Source organism: Pygoscelis adeliae, unplaced genomic scaffold, assembly GCF_000699105.1.
Source record: "Pygoscelis adeliae isolate BGI_AS28 unplaced genomic scaffold, ASM69910v1 Scaffold106, whole genome shotgun sequence".
In the NCBI taxonomy this organism is placed as follows: Eukaryota; Metazoa; Chordata; class Aves; order Sphenisciformes; family Spheniscidae; genus Pygoscelis; species Pygoscelis adeliae.
In genome coordinates, this window is record NW_008824939.1 from 3874944 (window position 1) to 3892009 (window position 17066).

A 17066-nucleotide genomic window follows, 5' to 3' on the forward strand; every position below is an offset into this window, starting at 1 on the left:
TTTTTTTGCTTTTAATTTGTCAAAAATAAATTTCCTTACCAAAGGAAATAATGCAATACAAGCACTATTCAATACAATTACCTTATGTTCTACAAGACAAGTTTTGCCCAACAAGTGTTGCCTGCATAGGAATGAAGTATCCTGAGCTAAACCACTGCCAAAGACAAACCCCACTGCCACTAGAGGATGGTAGTCAACCTTCACACCATTAATGAACGTTACTCAATGTCACATTAAGTCATATGGAACTCCAGCAGAAGAGAGAGAGGTTAATAGCTTCAGGCATTTCACAGCACAATGTTTAACCCACAAGGCTACAGCCTTCAATAGGAAGGCAGTCCATTACACCCTCTCAACCTCCTCTGTGCTTCATTTGCCGCAATATGTTTGTGTAGAAATATTTAGATTGAGAATTAAAGCTTAAATTCAATCCTCTTGTATTAAAACCAGAATGTTATGTTCAGCTTATAATGGAAACCAATACAGCCTTACTCTCTGTCACTCTTCGCATTACTTTAGACTCCTTTCAATTCCTCTATGAACAGTTCTAGTCTTTTCTAATTCTTTTCATACATTTTCTACCTGCCCATTCAACCTTGAAGTCCCTCATACTTTTTACCTTGACTACAAATCTTTTGAATTACATTTGTCATCCAGATTAAGGGCACCATGACTGTCTATTCTGACTATACAGAATAGGCCAAAACCCCTCATTCGTTCTTTCTTCCTTGTGCTCACAATACCTCTGAGAACTGCTAACACCTCTTTAACAGTTAAGCTTGAATGAAAGATTTAAAGTAATGAAGAATATATTAAGCCCAGGGTAGACTGTACCACTCTCAAGCTGTCCACTCAAAAATGAAACTTACACTGCTGCAATTACTTTACACTTCAGGAATCATCTCTCTCAACATATTTTTTGCATTTAAAAGAGTAACGTTCTTCAAGGCAATATTTTTTCAACTGCACAGTTCCACCTTTAATACATCTGCAGTTTTTCAACAGATAAGTGCAAATGAACTGTACATTATAAGCCTCTTCCACATAAATTTTAATAGAAATAAGTGACAAGCTCTCTTTTCTCCCTTTCTGCCTTCTTCCAACAATGGGTACTCTTTGTTCCCATTTGGCCCCCAAACAGAAGAGCCCACTCCAGTGGCCTTGCAGGTAGAAGAATCCTGAAGAATCACCTTCCATACACTTAGATGTCAGATTTTTGCCTAGCTTAATTCTATGTCAAACAGCCTGAGGTTTTGGAATGCTTAAGGAGGGGAAGCTGAATCTCTGGAAATTCCATCTCTGTTCCCCCACACTAATGAAGAAAACAGTAAAACCCATAGTTCAGGAAAAACCTTTGCTTATTATTGTAAAATGCCCTGTGATACTGAAAAGTAGTATTCTGCTAGCAATTATAATAGGCAAATGAACAAAGATTATTTAAAATATAAAGAAAAATACAGTCTGATAAAATTACACTAAATTTCATATACCTTGAGACACTATTTAACTTTCAGACTTTCTACACTCTGCAAACTCCATTATATTTAATACAAACCATTCAGATTAAAAAAAACACAGACCACATGAGCATTTATAGGTATTACAGAAAGCAGTACAAGATCTTCAATCTTCAAGAACATGAAACACAGAACATCTTTTGTACCTACATGTCTCTAAACTAGATTATATTAGAGAAATAATTTTAGCTGACAATATCAACACAAAGACAGTACAAATGTGAGTCTGCACTCACATTTCTTCACATACTGCAAGATACTTCACATGACTGCAAGATCTCTGTATACAGATTGATAGGTGGACAGGTGACTAGTCAAGGGACAATCTGAAGCAGAAGAGCTGCAGTGCCAGAGAGAGAGTTACAGTGTTAATAGGGAAGTATAGGATTTCTATTACTGAATTATCATCCAGTCGCATACTATAACAAGATTATTTTTAGTAAAATAGCATCTACAGACTCAGTAGTTGATCAAGGACTCTTGATCAGTGCCTTGCACTGTACAAACACTTAAAAAAATGAAGGGTCACACCCTAGACAGTTTGCAGCATAAAGATGATAGGCACTTAAACTCACCTGGGTGCCCCAGTGTCAACAAGCAAAGGCCAAATGGTGCCATTCTTCCCTTCACCAATGCGTATTCATATTCTACTGTTTCTCCAGTAGCACTCCAGGAAGTCACAGTACATGAGAGGCACAGTGTTTTGCTGGTGTATTTATTAGACAGCACAAGAAACAAGGCACATACACCTTGATCCTTCCTATGAAGGGGCCTCCAACCTTCTACCAGTCAGTGTTGGAAGGATTCCTAGCCAGAGACTCCATCTCTAACTCTGGTGTGTTTAACAGTGATCAATGCACTACTCTTCACAAAAGTTGTCTACTCTGTTTTTGAGTCCATTTATTCTTCTGAATGCCAACAACATCATGTGATGCATGTGCAGAAGTACTTAGTTTATTTAATTTGATTGTTTTATTATGCACTCCCTAGCCCCCAAGCAAAGATGCAGACATTTTAGAAAATTTTCTGGTACACAAATCATACAGATTACTTCAGATTTCTTTATGGGAGGGGGGATGTGGAAATGATAAAGGACTGAACTTGAAGCAACAGATCTGGTTCTCCACTGACACGTTAACTGGACTAAGAGATTTGGCTCCCAAGTCCCAGTTGCACAGCTTCCTCAAAAATTAGTAGAAAGCCATTGATGACAATAATAAAAAAGCCTTTCCTCCACCAAACAGCAGAAAATTATATTTCTAGCCCTTCTCCCTAAAAATCCACTCACATGTACAACTTTATATATTATTGGATTATAAATAGAACTGATATCAGGAGGGCGAGAGGAATGAAAACAGGAGAGAAACTTAAGTTTAATCTTTGCTCATTTGTTTCTTTCTGTAAGCCTACCTGGATATGCAGAGTCTCCTTCCATCTCAGATGAATGAGCTAGATACTCCATACTCACAGGAGAGGAAGTTTTGAGTAAATCACATCCTGAGTTCAGTGCAATGATGAGTATTAGAAGCTGTAATACATGGGTCTTGTCTGTCAGAGTAGAACCCAGTAACTCATTTTAAATTTTTACTCACTGATTTTTAATAAAAAGCACCTTAAAATTCAAGAACAAAAGTAAAAGTTTTGTCTTTCAGTATGGACTTAGAAATACCATGTTTCACTGCAGCAACAGAAGATTTTTGTGGTTTCCCTTTCAAAACCACTTGCCAAGTAGTTAAAAAAAAAAAAACAAAAAAACCCAAACCAAAAAACAAAGGAAGTCTGGAGACAGTAAAATCTACATTATATTCTGTGCTTTGTGTCTGCATGCTCTTGCACATACAGACACTTGTCAACTAAAACCATTGTTAAAACTAAAGCATCAAATCTCATTTTAATAATGCTCTCATGCAAAATCTTTTAAAAAAATACTTAAAATTAGTGTATTCTATGTTAAACGATTTGTTTTCAGTTAATACAGTTATAAAAGGACTATAGATTCATTTCTGCTAATGCCTCAACATACATCCAAGAATTAAAGAAATTCAGGATTTTAATCTACTGAAACTAAGCAGGAAAGCTTTCCTGCAAAGAAAAAAGGGTTCAAGTCTCCTGCAGACATCAAGTTCAAAGGAATGACACTGTAAATGCCTCCTAGCAACGTTAAAGATATTCATAATCCTCATCCTCCCTGCCTTACTTTAGCTTTATTAATTGAAAAAGCAATGAATGCAAACAGCCTGATAAAAATAGAAATGGTTTATAAATTCATTTTTAACAAATCTATTCAATTTTATTTTTTCAAGTATAAGCCTGAACTAATAATAAAGAGAATAAGCTCCTAATTTTCTGATAAACCACATATGGATCTCTTAGAAAAAACTCTCAGTTTTAATTTTTTTTTCTTAAAGCTCTGGTATTCAGAACAAAATAACCATGGTTTCTACATTATCACTTTAAAACCAGCCATCCTGGAAGAACTAAAAAAAAATTAAGATATACAATAATTTAATATTATTCACACTAACCCTAAATGTAAAAAAAAATAAACTTAGATTTAAAATCATGACAGTTTATTTATCATACATGCTCACAAACAGCACATATCCACACTATGTATCTTTACCATCATACAGTACTATAAGCAAATTAATAAAAATTAGGTTCCTTTATAATCTTGCTTCAACTCACACACTTTCTAAAAAGCAACAAATAAACTCTTACTATCTTCTTAGTCCTATTACAAGGCAGGAATAAGAAATAATCCTTTTAAGCAAGGGCTAATTCTAATAGACAGGAGGTGATACTCCTTTCTACTGATAAAGTGAATATTCTTTATATTGAACAGACCAGGTTCTTTCTTCCATTTAAGTCACCGTCAAATTTCTCATACTTCAGTGATAACTGAGAATCAGCCATTAATTTTTGTTGGACACTTTCTTTAACCCTACTGTATATAAAGTATTTTCCAAGGTGAGACTAATAAAAACTACTTGTACTCCTTTCTTAAGAGAATTTAGTAAAGTTGTTATCTGTATGGCCAAACTCAAGAGAACCAGTATTTGCAGTACTGAAAGATTAGCCTTCACAATATAAAAATGTATATTTCAGACACATTACATGTAAAGAACATGTTCTGCACTAAATTGAATAACCTCAACCAGTTGTCTTGACATTAGGCGTCTTAATCCACATAAATCAATTGCGATTCTGTTAGCTGGGTGAGCGAAGCAAGCACTGTGGATCTCTAAGGAAGCATACATGTCTGAGCTCTCCTAAGCTTCTTTTTCATGAGCGGCACATTAAATATGCAAAAATCTGTTCTAATTGACCAAATGACATAAAGAGGAAGAAGAACAAGCAAACACAGTAGAAATAAAGACACCCCCAGTTACTCACAGAAGGAAGCATCCCAAGCATTTTCATAAGAATGAACCTTGCTAATGGCCCCAAGGCTGTTGTAGAATAACAATTGGGTAACAGACTGAGGCAGGGGGGAATATGACCAAATGAGAAAAATCTTCAAGACTAGGAAGTATTTACAACTACACAGTGTGTGGAAAATGGAAAAAAAAAGTGCTTGAACAACTTAGAACATGTACAGTACATACTACTGAGAAAGTCCAATAGATGCAGTAGCAGATGATAGAACAACCTCCTCAGGAAGCTATTCTCATTTTGAGAGCTGTACTGTATTTTAAATAAGTTTTCCAACCAATGTGCTGTTTGGTCTCAAAATTAGACCCCATGCTGAGATGGTGAGCTGCATTCAATTCAGTTGTGCTCTCCTGAAAGCTGATGAGTCATTGTAGCACTAGGAATCAGCCTCAGTAAGAGCCTTCCAATCCAGTTTATGACAGTGAAATTGTGTAATTTTTTAATATTTCTTTTATGTATTATTGCTAGATTGAAAATTGCTATGCAAGATGTAACACTTTGCCAAACCATAAACCTTACTGGAATACTATATCACAAGTTATTAAATGACATATGAAACTTGTCACGCAAAAAATAAACCACTTTCTCTTACAGATAATAAACACGATAAGCACATAAAGCAAAAGCTATTTCTCTCTTCGCACCACAGAAGCCATATCTGTAACAAAATTCTTCACTACTTGAGTAGCGCCATCATAACTAGTGGGACTCTAGATAAAAAAGACAATTTAAGCTGTGTCCCAAAGCTTCACAGGGTACTAGTCATCATTTTGCACTTCAAAAATAGTGACTGTTACTTGTTGCAAACTAAACATGTGAGAACATTTTCAGAAAAGCAGAAAAACTAAAGTGTGAGTACAGAATAGATAGATCATATGCTACAAGCATCTAGTGTGCCTAGACAGACATTCTAATGCTATTTACTACTGCCCATGACATTAGGAAATACATATATTTCTTCGGATGCATTGACACTCATCACGCTTCTCCCTTATTCAGGAGTGACTCAATTTCAGCTAGCAGCTAACAGCTATGGCTTGTCACTCCTTACCAAGCTTCTTGAAAAGGAAATTCCATATGTGAAGGCAGGCCTGAGTAAAGAGAGGATCACCTGAACTGAAACAACAATGTTGTCAAAGTTGCATTTTGTGTGAGCACATTGATCTTAACAGACCTGAAGATGAACAATAAGAATTAAATCATCCTTTGGCTATTTCATTTTTAAATGTGGTAAATTTCTTTAGAGTTTTCAGTTTAAAAAAATAATTTAAAAAAATCCTTTCACCCAAATAGGAATACTAATGAGTTTGTCAAATTAAAAAGACAAAGTGCTTGAATTCATCAGAAGAGGATAAATACAAGAATACCATCTCCCACTGGAACATTACCCTTCCTGTCAGCCCCAATGGAAGCATTTTACTCAGATCTCCCCTAACCAGCCAAACTCTACAACTGTCAGATTTACTCACCCATTTGGATTTTTTAAGGATGCTTGATTCTGCTGCTACTTCCCTTCATTGGTGGCTGCTAGGCATAATATTTTAAGTAATTCTTTAAATTACATTAGCTAGCTACTCTAAGCAGCATTCCAGGCACAGAAGTGAATAGCAGGGAAGAAGGGTCTCCTGCTCTAGCTTGTGTAGCTGGATAAGCCCTACACTTGCTGCATCCTTGGAAACACAAGAGCATGCAAGTACTGCATACTATGTACTTACATCCAGAAGCAAAAACACAAAACCACAGGAAAGGCACATGTTGTCTCCCTAGTTTCACAGTGGTAGCACACAACTTATAAATAACATTGCTCACAGAACTACGGGCATTTGCCTACAGACTTGCAACCTTTAAATGGTAATCCCTTCCTCACAGCAACAGTTTCCATCAGTCTTTCAAAATGCCTGCTAGGAAGAAGATTGCAACCACATCTGCTATATTGCTGGCCACAGAGTATCTCCATACAGAATGTTTAATGACCAAGATTTTCCCTTAACAGGGTGATAATTTGGGTGTCTCTCTCTCCCTCCCTCCTACTTTATGAAATCTCTTGGGATTTAAGCCTCTCAGAATTCTTGACCCCTATTAGAAAAAATTAAATAGGCCAACAAGATAAAAAGTATTGCACATCTATTAAAAAAAAAAAGCAATTGATTGCTAAAGTGTCTTTTCTTTAGGAAACCAAACAAAAACCAAGGAGGAATGGTTTCTGTTACTTAATAGGTGATGAAGTCTTAATATGGATAAAGTAATCCGTCAAGGTTGGAGCTCTTACCTCACTCTTAATTAATTTAAATTTTGCTACTCATTATTTTATTGGATTTAACTATTTGTCTTTCAGTTTCTTTTTTCCTCAAACAAATCCAAGAGATACCCAAATTCCTAAAAGATTTAAAGTTCAGCTTTGAAGTTTTATTATTTTTTGTATTTTCACTGTAAGATAACCATTTTATAACGCATTCTGTGGCAGGCTTAATAAAGTTAAAAACTGAAAAACTAATAAAAGCTAGGAATAACAGCATTTTTGCATTTCCGCTGTTAAATCATCATTTTTTTCAATTGCCTACAGTTAGAACACAAATGCCATGACAGGATATCACTTCTGCAAGTGCCAAAGGAGCCGGATTGTCGTTGTTGCCCTCTTTACTCAGGCACAGCTCCCAGTGAAGCAGATGGCCGGCCTGCCTGAGCAAAAAGACAGGTCACAACTGAGCTATGTCCGAGGCTCTGTTCAGATTTTCTATTGGTTCAGCCAACAGAAATTTGTCAATGCTCAGATTAACAACTGAAGTAGACGCAGTTTAATTACTCCACTAAATACCTTTCATGCACTGCAGAGGTAACAAAAGGAATTTTAGTACTTTGCTACATTTACAGAATACTAGGAACAAAAATTCATTTTCAGTGAGGCTTTAAAGTGCATTCTGTGGCTGACTTCATACAGAAAAGTAAAAACTGCAAAGCTCATAAAAACAGCTCATATATTCATACGGAAGACACCACAAAATTTGTCACTCATTTCAGACACAAACTGGAGCTCATTTGTTTCACATGAAATGGTTTAAAAACCTATTAGACCTCACAGTAGTAAAAGTTATTTTTATTAACGCAGCTAGAAGGCCAACAAAAACTGCAGCAGCATTCCATGTACTTGGTTATCATCCAACTCATTTATTGCATAGCAGGTTGAGAACAGCCCTACAATCCTGCTCAAAAGTGAACACGTGAGCAGTCCCATTCAAGTCAAGCCATCTGTTTACACTAGACAACTTTACAAAAGGGTTTCCCGCAGTGCTAACACTGGTTCACTATAGCCCTGATGGGACCACTCTTGTAACTAGCATGCTAGGCAAGCATTTCCTATATGCTCTTAGCAGTAGCATTTAAGCAGTGGTTGCATGGCCAGCTGAGCCAACGCACTGACTTACCATAGCAAAAAGGGCGCTCTTTCTCTCCCTCTTTCCAGCTCCTCTCCTTCTCCCACTTGATGCCAAGGTTCACTTTATTTTCCAAACTCCAGTAACTACCAGACCTTTCTGCATGCTGTTCTAAATCACTAACCCACCAGGAAATCACCTAATTCCCTAGGCCTGGTTTAGTTTTCCCCCAGGTTTGTAAGTGAAAGCAGCTCACAGAGAGGTCTGATGAGCAGCGGTCCTAGCACAAAGCAAGCAGTGAGAACTCAAGGCTGGCAGCAACATGGGAATGGGACACTGGAGGAGAGAGGGAAGGAGAGTGGGGCCTCCTGCTTTCAGCAGCAGTGAACTGTTCAATTGGCTCATCACTTCTCATGAAACTATACCCTTATTTGACAAGGTATGACTAAATGGGGTCTCCCACTGGTGTTGAATGATGGGAACTTTACATAGTAAACCTCCTTCTTCCGGGCAAACCTGCAGAGGATTACTGATATATGTATGTACTCCATTCCTGCAGGCCCTCTACTTCATCAAACTAAACTCTCTGTGGTGTATTTATCTGAGTTGATAATGTGAACAATGGTTTGTGAAGGTAAAAACCATACCTAGATTCTGAATATATCAGTGAATGCATCAGTTCCTGGGATATCTTGTGGACTACGCCTTTTTTTTTTTTTTTTTTTTTTTTTTTAGAGATGCCACAGAACACAACTAAAACCCCCATCCTTCTTGCTCCACAAAAGCATGAGCCTGCAATCCCCATCAAAGGGAGTCCCTGTTGGAACGGACCCCCATTCTTCGACTCAACTCAGCAGGGTGTAGTATCATGACCTGCTTGTGCAAGAAAATAATTGGGCAGGCACACTGCTGCTGTAAACGGTGCCCTTTTGCTGAAGATCTGGCTTCTCGATTGTAAACAAAGGCAACTTATTCATGTTAAAAGCATAAAATAGAACAGGTCATAAAAGTAGAACAATTTCAGTCAACTCTTATGTGTCATTTCATTAATCCAAAACAAAACTTGTAACAGTGATCCTTAGATCTCTAATCCACTTTAAGCATTGCAAAACAAAGAAAACATTAAAAGCCTTGAAACCAGCAGTTAAAGCTTATGGAATCCGCTAAAGGCTATCCATTCCATTAAACATTTCTATGCTTACTCATTAAACTTCATTTTCTTAAACTGTTCTAAAAGTGTGCTGAGCTAAGGAAGCAAAAAGCAGTCAATAAAATGAACATTATCATAAGAAAGTGGACTTCAAAATGGATCTCAAACAATTATAAGCTATTAAAAGAGATGTTTACTCTTCACCGAATCCTATTTTCTGTCTCTTAGATCAGTACAACTCAGGGATAATTTCTTTGAAATTAATGGAGTTGCACTGGGTTGACTCAGAAGAAACCTTGTTATTCCTTCATCTAGGAACAGCTCAAGGTATCTTTAAGAATAAAGTATAATTATCAAATTATATAAAGAAGCACTTTAGTTTTAAATAATTTGAAAAAAGGCTCTGTCCTTTATTTGCCACGTTCAGTGTAAGCTATTAAAAAGCTGACAAATTATCTGATTATCATTGCTAATTAGCCACAGTAGAATAAAAACATCAACTTCTCTTTAAATAGATGTCAACCTGTAGATCATTAATTAGAAGGGACCTTTAATGTTTTTCAACAATGACAACTTCTAAAAAGTGTAACTTCCTTTGAAACATCCAAAGTGCTATATGGTTCCAGCGCTTTTTAAGCAGAGCTCTAAAAGAGGAGAAACAATTACAAACTCCTGCTTAAAAAAGTGATATTACAATGTGATTCAGAGTTACATATTTGTCTATCTGAAGAGTTTTCACAAGCTCTCAGATCTAAAAATAATTATTGCAGGAAGACTGAATGGCATTTGATCCAATATTCATAAAGATAAAATGAACTACCTCTACAATGTGCCTGTTTACTGCTCAATTAAAAATAAGAGTATTCAGATTAAAAAAAACAATCTCAACAGAAGAACCTCCAGGTTCAGTGCTAAATAATGAGAAGTTATCCACCATTGGGCTTTGATCTGGCAACAATCTAACAGTGCAAGAAGGCATATGGAGGGGGAAAGGCTCCAAACAGTGTGATTGATTTCATGTCAATGCAGGAAGCCCAAAAGGAAAAGAATTAAAAGGCTTTAATGAAACTGCATTCTACCTTTCCCCCAAATGAATCTTTGCTCATTTCCTGCAAAACACATGGAAAGTAAATCCGGATTAAAGTAGGATTTCATTGCTCAAATTTCCAATCAGCTCAATATATGAAAGAAGGTTTTGGTTTGTCTTACAGGGAAATAGAAGCATCGCATACATCACACATTTATCTTAGTTGAGATCTCCTTAGATGCTCTGTCTCTATTTGTCTTGACTCCTGTAGCTTAATTATTTACTGTAATTCTAGCATTTGGCATAGAACCTAAATCCAAACAGGTGTCATCCAGTTACTGCTTTCAATTTTTAACTAAAATTCTGGGGTTTGTCCCATTCTTTCCTTTAGCTGATTACTTTGCAAATTCCTGATATGCTTTGCTGAACAGAATACAGAAAAAGAGTAAATTATTAAGAAAAATCAAGACATGTACTAAAAGAGGGCTACTCATTAAAAAGAACACACACACACACACACACACACACACACACACACACACACACACACACACACACACACACACACACACACACACACACACACACACACACACACACACACACACACACACACACACACACACACACACACACACACACACACACACACACACACACACACACACACACACACACACACACACACACACACACACACACACACACACACACACACACACACACACACACAAAAGAGACTGTTAGTGCACAAAAGAGACTGTTAGTGCAAAGAAATACCACTCATTAATTCAAATGTGAAAAGATTATAATGTGTTTCACTGCTGGGTGAAAATTGTTAGCCCTTAGGAAATAAACTAGTTCAGAGCCAGGTAGATGGACGCTCAGTGGGATTTTTGCTCCTGATTTTGTGCGAGTACATCTCCAAGAAAAACCAAGGAAATTATACCAGTGCAGGATTATGAAAACTGCAGCCCATAGGTCATGCACAATACCTACTGAATTGTAGGTCAGGATTGCATTGGTATATTCATTTTCTTTGCCATCCTTTCTCCCTTCTCATTACTCCCAAATCCTCAGTCCCCCAAGGAAAGTCTCACTCAAGGTCTTCAAACACTAGGTCTTGGCAGGAGCGTAATCTTACAGACAGGCTTCTCTGTCATTTAAACATGCACAGTGCTGTACAAGGGAGTATGAATACTGACTCTGGCGTGTCACCTACAGCAACGTCAGTATACATCATCCTACAGACAGATTAAATAGATTTGAGTGAAGGCAATGTCTAAAGAACATTGAATTATTAATTTGGAGATTGAATTATCACAATGCTTGATGGAAAAGCATGTTTCTCCATGCCATTCTGGAAAGAGCTGCTGTAGCTTTTCTCTACTTAGTCTTACTGTACCTATTCATTACTGGCCTCACTTCATGCAAATTTTCATTGTGATTTCTGAGATATATCACACCATATAGATTCATCCTTAGAATAGCCTTCATTCTCAGACTAATAGAGACCTTATAATGTAACAAATTTTAGTCATATTGGCTTGGGATGCATTTAAGCTGATGATTTATCATTGCAGAGATTTAGGATGTAAATCAAATTTGATGCACAAACTTTTGTGTTACAGCAAAGTTTCCGCAGAAGTCATGTTTTGCCAAGATGCGTACAGAATAGATAATCAGCTTTCCTAAAAAAATATTTTAAATTAAAAGTCTTCTGATCTTGAGATCAACAACAGAAACCTCAAAAAGATGTTAGTAAACTATGAGTTATTGAAAAGAGCAGCAAAAAATAAATACTAGAAATGAGCCTAGCTGTGATCTTCTGGCCTCTTAACTCAATATAGAATCCAAAAATTAAAAAAACTAGCATATATATAGAGAGAAAGACCATTAATGGAGATGCTTGCATTTCCAGCTGCATTTCCCAGAATTCAAAAGTTTACACGAATGTTATGATTACCAGCAAGGAAAATATACAGCCTGGCTAAGCAATCATTGATCTCATACAATTCACAGAAATGTGAATCTGTCATCTTTGATTCCATACATGAAGTGTGCTAAAGAAATAAAAAGATGCTCAGAAGTATCCACCAGAAAGAGGGGGGAAGCAAACAGCAATTTAAATATTGTAAACTACACAATACAGTGAAATCCTGGCCTTTACACAGCAGTTTGGTACTGTGCAATAAATTGCAGTAAAGCCAGAATTTCAGTGTAAATACATGCAAGTCTGAAAAAAGATTCTACTGGCATTGTTTTGTAACTTGCACTAATTTAACAGAATTGGTGACAAAAATCAATACCAATGTCATTTACTAAATAATTCATATTATTTTAATACATTTATTTTCTGGAAGATTTACATCATCTCTGTTGAAAGCAGGTCATCAAAACCTAAGGGACACCAAAAAGCAACGAAAGAAATTTAAGTGATCTGAAATATATAGGTTATAGAAATATTACCTATAGTAGATTTGTGAAGAATGTTCTTAATACTTTGTGTCTAGACAGAAGGGTTCTTTTTTATAAAGAAAAGCAGGTTTCTATGAATGATTTATATTTTATATATACAAACGATTTTATAAAGAAACTAAACAGTTCCTCTGATGCAACCATTAAGAACAGAAAAAATTCAAATGCTCTCAGGTGCTAAATCCTCATCAAAAAAAGTACAGCAGGCCTTCCATGTTAGATAAGGTGAGCCCGATAACAGATATTACGTGGAATATTGCACGAGTATGTAGATCTGGTATGCTTTGCAGTAACATTAAAGAACTCATTGTTCAAATGTGAAGTTGCCCTAGTGATCTCATTTGCCCTCTGCAAAACTGCTGAGAGTACAACATTCATCCAGTGTCTCTAGTTTATGACTATGAGCGTGAAGCACTTTGAGATTCCTCAAAACAAACATTAACATTAGTCCCGTGATGCTCCTTCTTGACACTACCTTCACTTAGGTAGTTTTTTAGATTCCTACTGCAATTTTTTCTGATAACAGTTACCCCACAGGCAACAAGGCTTATAGAGTAAAGGTTGCAGAACCAGGCCCTGTACTACTGGCAATTACAAGAGGGAGTATTTTTATTCAGTTTATAAATTGTATGTTTAATTCCAGTAAATCCAGAATTAGATAAATCAAGGAAGAATCATGATACTATCATTTGAGCAAGTGCTCAGGAGAAACTACTTCTAGAAACATCGAGCTTATACTGGGAACACTCAGGTATTATTGCCAACAAAAACCTTCAAAAACATCATGGAAGCATCTTTGAAAATATTGAGGATTAGGAAAGATAATATGATTTTCACCATTTTCCTTCTGAGCCTTTGAATCGCTTTCATGATTCTATTAATTTTTTTTTAAATGACAGTCTGACATGATCTCAACATTCAAGGAGCTGGAACTTAAGGATACCAAATATTTCACAATAATAATCACAGTGTGGCCAAGATTGCTATCCAGAGGTTTTACTAGTATCGGTTACCCATTACTAAAACTATACTGTTTCATTTGCACAGTTATTTTACTCTGGTGGGGAGGGAGGGGGGCAGGACACCATCAATGTAAAAACTGCCTACGGATGCTAGTTCAAAGCTTCCCACTGCTTATCCTGTCATGGCATTTACCAGACACGTCCCGAACAGTCAAAAGTAGCTGTAGAGCAAAGAAACTTTTAGATCAGCACTGCAGCTTCCATTCTATCCAATGTAAAATAATAGTGCATTGGATTAACTCTGCTCAGTGTGACCTCCTTGGCTAGAGCTTTTGCAGGTCTCCTGCTGCACATTAGCTATCTCCTATTTCCCTGCTCATAAGTGGAAGCTGCTAGCAGCAGTTGCTGTATAATTACTTACTTGATTCTGTCTAAGGAGCTTAAACTAAGAGTTGAGCAAAGAAAGCAGATTAACAATTTGAACGCACACGTAATACACAGACACAACCAGCAGGACTGCCAAGTCAATACATGGGGCCGAGGAAATGCACTTCAGCCACTCTCGCTCCAACAAGACAGCTTTCTTTTTCACTGCAGGGCAATTAAACTGCGTGAAGAGAGGAAGACAGGAAGAGATGGGCTGCAGTCACAGGCTGGGGAGAGGACTGGAGACATGGCTACTCCATCCCTAGCAGCCAGATTAGTACCAGAGGAGCAGCACGCAGCCTGCTCTGCCCGTCACATGCTCCCAGATGTCGCCTAGCAACAGCAAAGCCCAGAGAAAAAGTTCTCCCTCTCTCAACTTCAAATCTGCCTCTCAGACCGACTAAGGGGAGCTTATTGTGCTCCAGACTAAGCATCTGTTTCTTTCTTATAGCCTTCCGTAAATGACTGCATATACCACACGTATGCAAGCCTGTCCACGCATAAAGCCCCCCCACAGGCACAACCTGTCTACATGCAAGTGCCACAGCCTGTGCACTTCTCATCAAAAACAACTCTAGGTACAATTTTAGTGGTCACCAAACCTGCTCTCGGAATGCAGGTGAACTCTGCTCTGCAAAACCACCCGCACTTCAGCAGCAAAAAGGGCACAAAGATCACAAGGAAAAAATGCAAAAACTCTGGGGTGATTTTTTTTTTTTTTTTTTAACCTTATCCACAGAGCCAGTAAGCAGTACTCGCCTCAGGAAAAGCTGCCCACTTGCATCTCTGTAAAACTGTGAGTTTAGACCGTGGAATTGCAAAGTCTGAGCTGTCCCTCCAAATTTAGCAACATTTGTGTGTTGCTGTCTTGTACAACCAGAAAAAAGTTTGTACAAACAAGAAAAACAATCAGAAAAAACATCCTGGGATAATTTAAAACCAAGATGAAGTGAAGCTAAACAGCCAGAGGTGTTTGTAGTGTTTTTTAAGGCGCTACTTCCGTTTACACAACAGAAATCGACCATCAAATGACTCCTGGAAATAGCCAACTGTCTCCCCTAGCTGTTAGAAACAACTCCTTGAATCGGCTCCCGTTAACCCTCTACTTTTCATGCACTTTGGTCTTTTTCTCATAGAAGTCCCCAGAACAGGGATGTGCTCCTTGCAGTGCAAGTCCCATTCTGGAGAGGCTGGAGCATAGCGCTTACCTTGGCAACTGCCCTGCATTATGCATGCAGTGAATAATACGAGCAGTTTGCAAGCAGTTGCTGCTCTTCCATCCATCCGATGGTGAGGTCCCATCTGGGCTGGGATGCTCCAGCTCCCTCAGAAGCTGGCTCCTCGACTCCGGGGTGCTGATCTGCACAGCAGCAGCACAAGGAGCCTGGTGTCTTTTTCTTATCCCGCTAGTTGCAGAAGAAAGGCGTGTTCGCCTGTTGAGACATCGCGTTTTCTATAAACTCCCACCCGCCAGACATTGCATAAAGCTCTTTATACCCGGCGGCCCCGGAACTAGCATGAGGGAATCAGGCACTGCTCCAGGCCCTGCAGCCACAGGCTGCCTCTGCCCCTCCTTCCACACTTTGCAGGATAGGCAAGATGCTTCCAAGTCCCTGCACTTTGCAGACTTTATATCCGAGTCCATTGGTGCTACATTGCGTATTTTAAGTAGATCAGGGGAATTTCAAATTGCAAGTGAAATATGTCCCAGGTTTTAGTGTCCCAAAGGCATACTCCAAACAAGAAAAGTATTTTTGACAGCTCTGAAAAACATCACACCACCTACTTACCAATGCAGGGGATAAAGCTTAGAACCTTTTATTATTACTATTCCTCACATAAATATTGCGGAAGGAAAACTGTAGGGATGAAACTTACTTGTGCACTTTCTTCGCAGATAAAATCAGTTTGGTAAAGTGCTTTGGCTGTGAATGCTTAAGATATCAGCTGGAGACACCTTACTCTGGTTCTAACTCTCCAACAGTGTATGCTGCACACGTGAAATGTCTGCCTGGGTTTTACTGCTGCCATTTCAGGAATCACGTACCTACTAACAAGGGTAGAACAGTACATAGTATCACAGGGGAAAGATAAAGATACCCTAATACTTCAGGCTGGAATGCAGTATTGGGAAAAGGGCAAACATTTTGGAGGCTTTGCTTGCAGGATCAGAAGCATCATACATAAACTGTGTGAAGTTAAATCATTATTTTGTTTTATATTAGTCAGAAATAGTCTTCCATGTAGAAAATTTAGTTATGCCAAGCTGTTCCTTCCTCTGTATGTGTGCACACATACACATGCATGTGAACAATGATTACTGTGCATACATACCATGGGAGAAAGATGGGTCTATTTGTCTTGCAAGAGGCTTTGTCAGATTAATTTTAATGACACCACCTTTATAAATTCCATATATTGTTTACGTTAGCTTCATGCCATGTTCATTATACTGCAGTGGGTGTCTGCTGATGCTGCAACAGAACTTAAGCGATATTTCAAAGCATTAACTACTCTTCTTTTTGCCATGGACTGCAATTTCAATTAAGGGGTAGAGGTGCCTGCATTATCCTTGCAAAAGTTGCAGAAGAACATATTGTTGCTTATTAGCAGATTGTAATTTTTCTCCAGGTCCTGTGGGACGCTAATCCCCCTAAACCTTTCCGTAAAGGTTTTCTATCTATCAAGATAGAAAAGGCG

At 37.9% G+C, this 17066-nt stretch overlaps 1 protein-coding gene across 1 annotated transcript in view; it reads right to left on the minus strand.

Annotated features, from left to right (window-relative positions):
* The window catches only part of LRP2 (low density lipoprotein receptor-related protein 2), a 136338-nt gene extending 120677 nt beyond the window's left edge, over window positions 1-15661 (minus strand). The window contains exon 1 of the mRNA XM_009325415.1: window positions 15575-15661. Within this exon, the coding sequence (XP_009323690.1) occupies window positions 15575-15650 (76 nt within the window). The 5' untranslated portion in view covers window positions 15651-15661. The remainder of the gene's footprint in view (window positions 1-15574) is intronic.
* Window positions 15662-17066: the final 1405 nt, after the last annotated feature.